The sequence below is a fragment of the Emydura macquarii genome, unplaced genomic scaffold (assembly GCF_026122565.2).
Source record: "Emydura macquarii macquarii isolate MOO-44397 ecotype Brisbane River unplaced genomic scaffold, CSIRO-AGI_Emac_v2 contig_2988, whole genome shotgun sequence".
Classification (NCBI taxonomy): Eukaryota; Metazoa; Chordata; order Testudines; family Chelidae; genus Emydura; species Emydura macquarii.
Genome location: NW_027133125.1, coordinates 4,536,549 through 4,548,239, shown reverse-complemented (window position 1 = coordinate 4,548,239; position 11,691 = coordinate 4,536,549). Strand labels below are relative to the sequence as shown.

Here is an 11,691-nt window from a genome sequence, read left to right as displayed (position 1 = left end):
CAGTCCGGCCTCTGCCGCCAGCCTGGGCACGAATCTCGCCGGGGGCTGAGCGAGCTGGGAACCGGATCGGGACCCGAAGCGGCGCCTGTCTCCACCGAGGGCAGGAGGCCGGGGCAGCCTCGGCCGGGGCTGGTCTGGGGGGGACGGGGACAGTCCGGGGAGATCTGGGCGCTCGGATCCTTCTACGAGGAAAGGGGCCGGCTCTGCGCGGGGGCGGATTGCCGAGGGGGCGAGGCGCTGCCAGGGTTTTCCTCCGGGCGAGGCGCCGCCTCCTCCTGGGGAGGTGAAGGGACTGCCCCGAGCAGACGAAGAAAAGCTGGCGTGACGGGCAGGCGGCCGGGATTAGGCGCACGGCTCAGCCACCTAGACAGCGGCTGCCCGCCGCGGCGATGGGCCGGCATCTCCCCCGGCCGGGCTGGCCCGCCCGCCCCACCGCTGCCCCGCGCCCGGGGCTGACACCCCCCCGCTCTCGTTGAACCTCGCGGGGGCCCGAACCGGCGCCAGGATGACCTGGGTTTGCTTGTCCTGCATGCTCTGGGTAGGTGGAAGCGTCCAGGCGTTGCGGGGGGAAGGCCGGGTCCCCCCCGGTCCGGGCTGCCCTGGGGGGGCACAGCCCACGCCGGATGGACGGGTTGTCTCTTGGGCTGCAGGTCCAGGCGGGGCTGGGGGGCCGGAGGGGGGGGGGGGTCTCCAGTAAGTGGAGGGATTGCAAACGGCTGGTTGCAGCCCTGGCGGGCGGCGGGGGGGGGGGAATAGCGCTTTGGCCTGAGACGAGGGTCCCTCCGGAGTCTGCTTTTGCAAGGAAACTCTTGAAGTTCTCCGGGAGCATCTTGGCTACCCGAGCTGGTAGCCAGCTAGCCGTGCGGGGGTGGGAGGGAAAGCCTTGTGCGGGGGGGACTTCTCTTTGCTGCTCTTTTCTCTTCCGAAATGCTCCTTTGCCGACTGCTCCGGCAGCCCTTTTTGGGGTGCCTGAATTCGCCTTTCGCCTGCTGGGCTGCGGGCTGGGTCCTAGGGTGACCCGCTGCCCTGGTGTGATAGGGACAGTCCGGTCGTTGGGGCTTTGTCTCATACAGGCGCCTGTTACCCCCACCCCACCCCATCCCGATTTCTCACACTTGCTGTCTGGTCCCCCTATTTGGTCCCCCTGTGGGGTCCCTGCTGTTCCCTCTCCTCCCCATCACCTCAGAGGGAGCTCAGCACCTCGCAGAATCAGGCCCCAGGAGCTGAGGGGGAGGGGGGCTGTGTCTTGGTGTGCTGGAGGCTGGTTGCTGGACGGGAATGGCGGGGAGTATAGCCCCCTTGGGATAGATGGCCTTCCCCCCCAGTGCCAGAGGCAGCAGGGCATGGCCGGGTCACTGGTTGCTGGGGGGAATGGAGTCAGAGCCAGCTGTGGGGATGAGCTGGTGTGTGAAAATCTGGGGGGGATGCCTGCGGTTGTGAATCTGGGGGTGGTGAGATATCTCGCGGCGTTGTTCTTGTTTTATTGCCCATATGCCTGGGAGCCCACCCGTGGCCCCGCACTCCCCTGCGCTAGGTGCTGTACAAACCCCGACCGACAGGAGAGTCCCTGCCCATTACCTCTGCTCTGGGGCTCTTCGGCTGCCCCAGGCAGCCTCCGCCTTTTACTCAGCCCCCTGCCCCCCATGCCACCACAGCGCTATCTCCTCCTCCAGCGAGAGTCCCACAGGCGTGACTGGTGAGCCTGGGAGTGGGGGGTGCTGAGACGTTGCCCCGTGGGATGGCAGCCGCATGACAATGAGCATCCCGTCTTTCCCCAAAGCCCCTCTGTTCCAGCCCTCCGGGGGACCCCCCCCTTGGTAGTGCCATGGCCCTGTTGCCACCTGTCCACCGGACCTACCCCAAGCCTGTCTGGAGCTAGGCTGGGCCCAGTGTGGGCTGGGACCCGGCCTAACCTGTCGGGGAGGAACTACCATGGGGGCAGGCGGATTTGGTCCAGGAATAACTTTGGAGGCAGGGGCGGGCGGGTGGCAGGGGGCGTAGGAGAATCGGGAACACAGCAGCGGCAGGGATTTGCAGCTAGGATGAGTGTTGGAGCTTTCTTCCCCCAGCCAGCTCTGTAACGAGCTAATGAATAACTGACGGCTGACGTCAGGGCTTGGGGAGGGGGGGCGAGCTCTTGCTCCGGTGCAGTCCTGCTTGTTTGAGTTTGAGCCGGGGGGCCCAGAAGAGGCTGGGCTGCCTGTGCGGAGCCCCCACGTGGAGCGGGGAAAAGGGTACGCTTTATGGGGCCCGGAGGCCCTGGCCCAGGCTGCAACCCCCACTGCCATGAGGAAAACATTTTTCATGGCTCATGAGACTGTATGTACGGGATGAGGGATTGTGGTGTGCATGTGGGAGGGGGCCCGTGTTACAAGTTTGTTCTGGGCCCGAAAAAATTAGGCTTGGGCCCTGGCTCCTGCGAGAGGGGAAGCTGGGGAGCCATGCAGGGGAAGGCCGGCCAGGCGGCTCTTCGTTCGGGTCCTGTTCCCCAGATCTTTTGCTCTGGGGTGTTGCCTATTCTGGGGTCCCTGTCCCCCCCTTTGCAGGGCTCATTCCAGCTGGCGGGGCTGGGTCGCCTCTGGGAACCATTGTTCCACGGGTTTTGCCGTGTTCTCTAGGGCCTCCCGTGGTGGGCGAGGAGATGGGCGCAGGGCGGGGGAGGGTCGGGCTGAGCTTTGCAATGTGACTTTGGCCCCTCAGGGTGCTTTGGTCTCAACCCTGCCACCCCGGTGGGAAAGGGCAAAGTCTTAGCACCCTTCTGCTGCCGAGTGAGCTGAGGCCCGGGAAGAGGTGACCTGCGTGATCTGCATTTCCCAAGCACCCGACAGTAGAACCTCCATGGTGCCAGGTGCTGGCCAAGTAAGAGACAGTCCCTGCCCCACGGAGCCTGCATAGACAAGGCAGACAGAGGGTGGAGGGGGAAACAGGCAGAATGACTCGCCCGAGACCACTCAGCAGGTGGGTTGCAGAGGGAAGAATAGAACCCAGTTGTCCTGATTGCTTAGTCACTAGCCCACCTGGTCCTGCAAAGATTCCTGATTTCAGTGGACTCCGTGAGCTGGGACAGCCTGTTCCCTGGCCCATGTCCCCTTTGAAAACCCACAACAGGATTAAAAGCAGTGGGAGCATGGTGAAAAGCAGAGGACAGCTGCTTCCTTCCAAATATGCCACAAAAATATTTATTTAATGTTTCTGCCTTGTCTGTATCATCATGGACAATTCACCAAGCCTGCTGTAGTACCCAAAGTATTCCATTGCTAGGTCCTTTTCTTCCTGATAGATTAAAACCACAAGACCCCCTCATTATCCTTAACCCAACACCTTTAGCTTCCCTTATCAATTGTCTCCAGTCCTAACTGCTCATTCAGAGACATTGCTATCAATGTCCCACACCTTCTTTTCCACATATTCCTGGATCTGGTGTGGAGAGCTCTTTAATGGTCAGAATAAAAGACTGAGAGTCAGGACCCCCGGGTTCTGTTCTTGGCTCTGCCGCTTGCTTTATCTTTTTACGACTCTCCCTTTGCTTTGGGAGTCCCATTCATGCGTCTAGGTGTTTGGAGGCACGGGTGGGGAGGGAGTGAGTTTAGCAATGTCACCTCCCGCCGCAGGGACTTCAATGCTGTCCCTTTCCTGGCTCCAGAAGCGTGCTTATCTTCTGGAGAGTCACCTGAAGCCAAGGCCTGGCTTTGCTTTGGGCCGCCTTATCTTAAGCAATTAGAAGTAAAGCCAGCGTGACGGCTCATGCTGTTGGGCACACGCAGGCAGGCGGGCGGCTGTGCTCACTGGGCAAGGAGCAGCACGCGCGCGCATGGGTGAAGGGAGGGCAGATGCCTGGAGGAGACCTCCGCACTGGGGTTAGTTGGACCAACGCTTTTCCCCGGTTCCATGTGCTGCCTGCTGGGCAATGACGGGCGAGGGGGGCCGTGCCTATGAAACGGAACGGGCTCGTTAGCAGGAGAACCGTCGCCAGAGGGGCTGCGATTGCAGAGGCGCCGACGTTCCAGCCTCGTGCACTCAGACTGGCTTTCCGCCGGCGCTGCCCCCTGGCTCGTCCCCTCCTGCTCCTCCCTCCAAGTTCCCTGCAGGGTGCACGAAGGGCCGTGGCTGAGCAATGGTTTGCTTTGCTCGTGTTATAGCTTAGCTCCAGAGCAGAGACTAGTGATGCGAGCTGGTGCCGGGAAGGGGTCTTGGGGGCCCCCTGCACCCTAGGTCAGAGATCTGCGGTTGACGCGCGTTGTCCAGGGCGCGGTCGCTGTCCCGGCGAAGAGGTTTGGACGATGCCCCAGGGTGGCCGTGCAAAATCGCCTTGTTTCTGAGCAACCCCTTTTCTCATCCAACCCGTTCCAACGGCGGCCGGGCTGCCCTGTTGGCTGGGAACCGGGTGGGGTGTCGGTGGCTCATTTGGATGGGGAGCGTTGCTGCGGTGGACACAGTCGGCGGCGAGGTGGGGGAATGGAGGGCGTGATTCCCCGTGGGGCAGAGCATGCCCACAAACAGACAGACAGACAGACAGACAGACGCACGTCCCATTGAAGGAATTTGCCTGACATAGTGGGAGGGAGCTAAGTGATAGGAGAAAGTGGGGGTTGGACGTGAAGTCGCGCTGCCTGGGAATTGCTCTCAGTGGCGCGAGGCTGAAAGCTGTCCCGTCGTGTCCCAGAGCCAGGGGAAACCGGCCCTGCCAGACCAGATGGAATGGCCCTGCGTTTTAATGTGCCCGACCAGCCTTCGGCCCACTTGGGATGCCGCTGGCTGGGCTGAGCCAGCTCTGCCCGAACAGCTGATTAGAGCGTGTGCGTGCCAGGGCTTCCCCCGACACATGGAGGAGAAAGGCCTGGGCCACCAGGGCACAGGGTCGTTTGTGGACTTTTGCATCCTGGCAGCCCCCTAAACCCAGGGCCCCCCCATTGGGGTGGGGAAGGGTACACTTTACCGGGACCTGGTGGCCAAGGGGGGCAACCTTTGCTGCTTAGACTCTACCGCAGTGGAAGATTTTGCCGCTCTCCTCAATTTCAGTTCCGCCTTGTGACCATTGTGTCACCTGTCTCTCAAAGGCAGCTGCCTCTGGGGTGGAGCACGGCCGCTTCTGAACAGTGCACAACAACACCGCGCCACAGTTAGGGGTGGGAGGGAACTGAGAAGTACAGTGGAAATGGCGCGGGGAATTCAGGGAGACGGGCTGGAATTGCCCCAGCTGGGATCTGGGCTGGTCACTAGGATAGATGATACCTTGTAGTCCTGGAAGGAACCACCATGGGGTCTTTAACGGCCCAGACTGCCAGGGCCTTTGGTTTGAAGTGTTCTCTGAGACCCGGTCCGGTCCGGGGCACCGGTTCCGCCTTGCCATGGAGGGGTGGGCACCCCTGGCTGAATCACCCGGGAAGCATCACACTGGCATGTGGACTGACCGGTATGTGGATGGCCGGGGGCGGTTGCCCAGCTGGTGGAAATCAGCGTCGACGCGCTGGAGCCGTGGCACGGAGAGGCCAAGTGACCTGGCCCGGTGTTGGGGGGTAAAAATAGGAAACGTGGGGTCTGGTGAGACCTTCCCATTGTGCCCCCCCCGGTGGAAGGGTCCCTCACCAGCTCAGGGAGGGGAAAGACTGAGACAGGCTCCGCGTTTGGGCCCTCTCCTCCCTGGGGGGCAGGTGGTGGGTCGTTCTCCCCACTCCAGTCTGGGGGACGGGGCGCAGGGTCACCCCTGGCTGCTTGGAGGACGTTGGGCCGGCTCCTGAGCTCCCAGGCCCAGTAGGCCCCAAGCGCCGGCCTAGGGCCCCGTCTCTTTCCCGCGCCAGCCTCCCGCCCCCCAAGTGCAGAGCTGGGCCCTCCTGGCCCGGCGCCTGAGCAAGGCTTGGGCCCATCTGGACCACGGGCAGCCTGTGCGGGGCTCCCGCCTCCTCCCGCTGGCTAGAGCACGTCCCCTAGACGCCCCCTGCCCGTTTCCCGCGGGGTGAGGGCACAGGCAAGGGGCAGTTGGCAAGGCCGAGCCAAGACAAGGCTGCTGGGCTCTCGAGGCCGGGGTCAAAGAGACGCCAGTCGCTTTTGCTGCAGGGAGACGCCGGGGCTCCCCCGGCCCGGGGGGCGCAGAGCCCCTCGTGCATCAGCCGGCGGTGCTGGGGATCGGCCTCCCTCCTTGCCCAGAGCCCGGGGGGCGGCTGCTGGGTGGAAATAGCCCCGGCTGCCTAGTCAGGTAATGGCTGTTAGGTGGAAGCCCCCAGAGAGCGGGGCTGAGCTCAGGACAGAGCAGCCGGCGGGTGGGAGATGGGAGAAGAAGCCCAGGCCGGGGAGCTGAGCTGAGCAGGGCCACGGCAGCAGGACCAGAGGAGCAGCCAGAGCCGAGCTGAGCCGAGCGGGGCTGGGGCCGTCTGGAGCCGGGTGCAGTGAGCAGCTGGGGAGTGCGGATTGAGACCCTCGCTGCAGGGAGATGCCACCAGCCAAGAGGCCTCGGCGGGGAGCGCGACCCAGACATTGGGGGGCGACGCTGGGGAGAAGGGCCCCGTCCCCTAGCGCCTGGGGGCGTGTGGCCAGTGCCAGAGCCCGTGTCTGACTCTCTGCATCCCTGCCGCGCAGCCAGGCAGGGGCCTGCGACGTGAGACACAGACTGTGAACATCCCTCGCGCTCCAGAGACGCTGGGTGTGGGTCCCCGGGCCAGGGGCCGCACTGGGTGTTTTCCTGTCACCTTTCTCCGCTTTTCTTTACTTTTGTTTAAATTGCTCCTTGTTTAGTAACTTGTATCTGCTTTGAACCATTTGCATCGCTCAGTGGGTCAGGGCAACGCCCAGTGCAGAGAGCCCCCCGGGGTGGGGACACCCCAGCCCCTGCCCCAAGGAACCAGGACAAGGTTGGGGGTCAGGCCTCCCTGGGATCCTGGGCCCAGCCTTGTCGGGGTTACGGGGAGCCCCCCACACAGGAGAGTGGGAGGGGAGCCCTCGAGGCCGGGCCAGCCTCTGAGTAAAGAGAGTGGGAGCCAGGACTCCGATCCTGTCGCTCGCCAACTCCACCGGGGCCGTGTCTGAGCCAGGAAAGCCCCCCCCAATAGCCGGCCCGTCCCCCCCGCTTGCACCAGTTTGCTTTTCCCAGGGGTGGATGAGCTGGGTGGGTCTCATGCACCCTGGGCCGTGCCCACTGGCTCCATCCATCCCCCCCGCCAGCCGGAGCTGGGCCCCCCGCCGGAGGGAGACGAGCCAGGCTAGAAACAAACACGCTAATCCCCCCTCCCAGCTCCGACCCCGCCGGGGGCTGGTTTTGTGTCTGGCCCCAGGGACCAGGGGTTTGTTTGGCCGGGGGCTGGGAGGAGGGGCGAGCTGCTTGGGAAGGTCTCGCACGCCCCACGCTCCTGCCGTGGGGAGCGGGCCCCCCCCCCCAACTGATTAGGAAGCGGCTCACGCACCGTTCATCCCGGCCGCCACAGGCTGCTCCTGTATGCGCTGGGCGCACCCGAGCTCTGAATAGGCGACGTGTCCCCCTCCCCATGGGAGTTGGGGGTGCGGGCCAGTGAGACGTGGCTCGGAGGGGCCCACTCGGGGTGCCCCGGGGGCCGCGTGGAGGGCACCGTGGCGCGGAGCCTTTGGCTGGCGTTTCGCTGCATCATCCGCCTCCCCGATGTGTCTGTCATCACAGTCCCCCCTGCGTGAGGCTGGGCAGGGCGGTCGGCCCCGTTGCTCAGATGGGAAAACAGAGGCACAGAGTGAGGCAATGACGTGCCCACAGTCATGCAGGGCATCTGGGGCAGAGCGAGGGGGGGGGAGATTTTGAACCAGCCTCCTCCTCTGCAGCTGTGCTGCCCAGATGTGTCTGCAGCCGTGAACCTCTGTCCGTGGGGCCTGAGCTCCGCAGGGGGGCTGCCCGCACAGCTGGGCCCTGCCCCTGCCAGCTGAGGGCAGCCGGGGTGTGGGCCGGGAGGAGTCGCCTGCCGGCTCTCCGTGCTTCCGGGATGGAAAGGGCGTGTTCCTGGGGCGCTGCGAGGCGGCGGACGGGTTCCCCGTGGCAGAGATGCAGCCCGGTCGTGATCTGGGCTCGCCGGGGGCGGGGGGCACGGTGCCCTCTTGGTTTCCCCTGTCATTTGCTTTCTCCGGTGGACGGTCGCTCCTTTCTTCCCTGGTCTCCGCGGGCCCCGCTCGAGCGCTCTCCTTTGAGCCCGGTGCTCCCCCAGGCTGGCTCTGTCCCGCGCAGAGCACGCCGGCTCCTCTGCGCTGCCCGTGCCTACAGAAAGACCCCCAGCACCCTGCCCCGGCCGACCCAGACCAGGCCACGGGGCCCCGGCCCACCTGGCGCTTGGTACAGCTCCTTCTCGCCGGTGCCGCTCAGAGAAAGTGCGGGCGGGTCCAGGCGCAGTGGCCTGCCTGCCCAGCCCATCGCCCTGGCGTCCCGCCCGGTCGGGGCAGCCGGTGAGCGCAGGAGACAGACGGGCCCCAGCAACCTGGGACCCGAATGCAGAACTCATCGCGGTGACTCGGCTTCCCCTCAGCCAGCTGGTCTCACGGAGACCCAGGCGCCTTGGCCCCGCCACGCCCCCCTCTCATTGCTAGGAACGGATCTGAGCCCCAGCTGGGCTCCGCGGTTCCCAGCCCCGATGTGGGGCAGCCGCCCCCTCTGCTTCCCCCGCGCCAATGCCCACCTGCGTGGGGTCTTGGCCTGGTGCGGGCTGCCCTTACCCATCTAATCGGGGCATCGGCGGTCAGGCATGGGTGGATTTCCTTTGGTTTAATCACTCCATCTTCCCAAGCTGGGGGGGGGGGGGGGACGACTCTGGGTGGCCAGGCTGCTCTGCAGATTAACACCCCCCCCCCCCCCCCGCACCGTCTCCCGGCTCTGTCCGTCTGTCGGTCGCTCACAGGACCCAGCTGGGGGGCGCCCAGAGGCATCTCCACCTGGCCGGCCTCTGGGGCCAAGCCCCCTTTGGGTCCCCGGGAAAGGCCGCCGGGGTCGGAGGTCAGGGTTTGGGACGTGGCTGTGAGCAGCTGGCCTTCGTTAGAGCCGGGGGGGATGAGAGGGGACAGGAGCCGAGCGGCCTGGAGGGGTCACGTCCCCGGCCCAGCGCCTCATGGCTGACCCGAGCTCCAGGGGTGCCGTGGAGAAGGAGGGGGGTGGATTGTAACACCCCACCTCCCCCGGTCTGCGTAAGAGAGCCAGGTTACTTCCAGCCCCTGTTCCCCTGGCCCCCCAGATAGTCAGAGCTGCCTCGCAGGGCAGGGCGCACAGGCGTGGCTGGGCTGTGTGATCTGCCCTGTCTCCCCGGTTGGCTGGAGATACCGCGGGTGTTCAGATGGCCCCGTGAAATGCAACCCCCCCCTCGCTCTGTGCCGGGGTCCGGCTGGCGGGCCGAGGCGACTGGCCGTGTTCACCCCCTGGGCACCGAGCCCGGAGCCAGGCGCGCTGGCGGGACCTGGCCTAGGGCGGCCTCGTCTCTTGGGGAACGACCGGGCATCGCAGCGTCTCACAGGGAGGACGCGGGTGGGGGGAGGGATGCCCAATCTGGGGAGTGTTGCTCTGCAGTGGCGGGGAGGGGCCCTCTGCCACCCACAGCCTGAGTGGACCTCCCCCCCATGCGCCCTGTGCTGGGGAGCAGCAGGGGGCCTGCACCCCGGGGTGGAGGTGCGAGGGCAGCCGGAGCTCGGTGTCTCGTTGCCCGGCGCTGGAGCTGCCTGGCAGCGTGGCCGGGGCCGGCGTCGGCTCTGTGCAGACGCTCCATGGCTCAGCCCGTGGCTGCTGGCTCGGTGGCCTGGGTGCACCACTCCCCGTTTGTCTGCAGGGCAGCCGCGGGGCGGCTGGAGGAAGGCGGGAGGAGGATGGAGGAGCCTGGGATCCAGACGCAGGATTTATTGCTCTGACAATGCCTCATTCTTCAGGCCCGGCTTAAATAAACAGCCCCGCCGCGTTCTCCAGCCTCTCGCTGCGAGCAGGGGCCCTTTGCAGACGCATCTGGTCACCACGCAGCCAGCCTCGGTCCTCAGGGCGGGCAGCCGGGAGCGGCCTGGCCTGGCTCAGTCCCTAGCGTGGTTAGCCGGGCCTGGGATGTGGGGCTGGCCCGGGTCAGTCCCCAGGGTGGATACCTGGGCTCGGCCTGGCCGGGAACCAAGATTTCCACCTTGTGACCGTCGCTGAGGTTTTGCCGTTCGTTTGTGTGCTAAGCGAGAGACCTCAGCCCCTTACCGTCCAGAGCCGGGCACTCAGCGGGGCCGGGGGGCACCAAGGTTCAAGTCCCAGCTCGCTTCGAAGCAGGGCCTGGGAGCTGGGTGTCTCCGGAGAGCCAGGGGAGAGCCCTGCCCACCTGCCGTTGGCGCCAGCGAAGCCGGCCTTGGCGATGTTTCAATAAACCGCCCGCGTTGCCGTTAGATGCTGGCCGGGGGCTGGGGGCTCTGATCCCCGAGGGCAGCTCCTGGGACCGGAAGCAGGCTGACCCCAGGGGGAGGAGATGGCTGGGCGACTCCGAAACCACCCAGTTAGCATCCCAGTGGGTGCGGGGAGCTCGATCTGGCCTGATGGGTGCTGGCCCGGCCTGATCCAAAGGACGACGCTGTGGGGCAGGGCCACAGGTGCAGGGGAGGCTGGGGCAGTCCCACGGTCCCCCCTGCGCCCCCGCCTCCCAGCATGCTGGGCCCCCAGGGATGCTCCGACGGGGCCCCCACATGGGTGTGTGTGGTAGCGGACCCGGGTTACAAGTTTGTCCTGGGCCCGAAAAAATGATGCTCGGGCTCTGGGCTCCGACAGAAACAGCCCGGTGTTGAGAGCCAGCTGCCCCCGGAGCCCCTGCCTGGGCCCGGGGCGAGGTGGGGTCTGAATGCAGATGAGCCGCAGCCCTGGCCCGGCCGGACACCCAGTGCCAGCGTCAGGTTCCCAGCCCCTGTTCTGCGTCAGGCACGGCGTCGGCTCTGGCGAGGCAAAGGGACCGGCATGCTGATGAGCGCAGCCTGTCTGGCAGGGGGCAGCCGAGGGGCTGGGACGGGCGGCGGGGGAGGTGGGGCTCCTGCTTCCCACCTGGGGGCGTTGGGGTCCGATTCTCCCTTGGCTGGGGGGGTCCCATCTCGTTCCCAGTTACTCACAGCAGAGCGTGGCTTGGGCTTGTCATAAGGCGGTTTAGAGGCTGGGGTAGCAGGGGCTGCGGGTCGGCAGTGAGCCCATGGGGGTTTCAAGACCGGGGCCCAGCCAAGGGGACTCCCTGCCCTCCCCACGCTGGAGCTGCATAGCACTGATCTCCCGTCCCCCTACTGCAGAGGGAAGCCACTGCCGAGGGACCCGGGCGAAGCGCACAGGGCTACAGGACGCTGGTGCAGCCCGAGGGAGGGGAGATCTCGCTGAACTCCTGCCCTCTGGTTGGGGTGGGTGGGGCGGGAGCTGCTGGCAGAGACGGGCAGCCCTCCAGGGGAGTAAAAGTTATACCTGCTACCCGCCAGCCGGAAAGGTTGGGAACCCCTGGCGCATGCTGTCTGTCACTGGGGCGTCTGGGTGCCGGCCGGGGGAGGGGTCGGATTGCCCCCTCCCCACCAGCCGGGCAAAGGCGCCCACACAACAGACGAACGCCTGGTGGAAAAACGCAAATGCTCCCGGCTGTGACTTGTGGCAGGCAGGCCAGCGCAAGCTGCCGGCTCCCCGGGGGCCCGGCCTGGCCTCCGCCCAGATGGGCCGAAATCTGTCCCAGCTGTTCCATGCCTGGCCTGGGTTTCTAGCCACCCACAGGAAGGTTTCAG

The 11,691-nt window shown here is 65.7% G+C and overlaps 1 protein-coding gene across 3 annotated transcripts in view; it reads left to right on the top strand.

The window, feature by feature from the left end:
• The first annotated feature begins 323 nt into the window (after positions 1-323).
• The window catches only part of TNS1 (tensin 1), a 236,554-nt gene continuing 225,186 nt past the window's right edge, over positions 324-11,691 (top strand). For all 3 annotated transcript variants that reach the window (XM_067529461.1, XM_067529463.1, XM_067529459.1), the window contains exon 1: positions 324-538. In XM_067529461.1, coding sequence (XP_067385562.1) covers positions 506-538 — 33 coding nt within the window. In that variant the 5' untranslated portion in view covers positions 324-505. The remainder of the gene's footprint in view (positions 539-11,691) is intronic.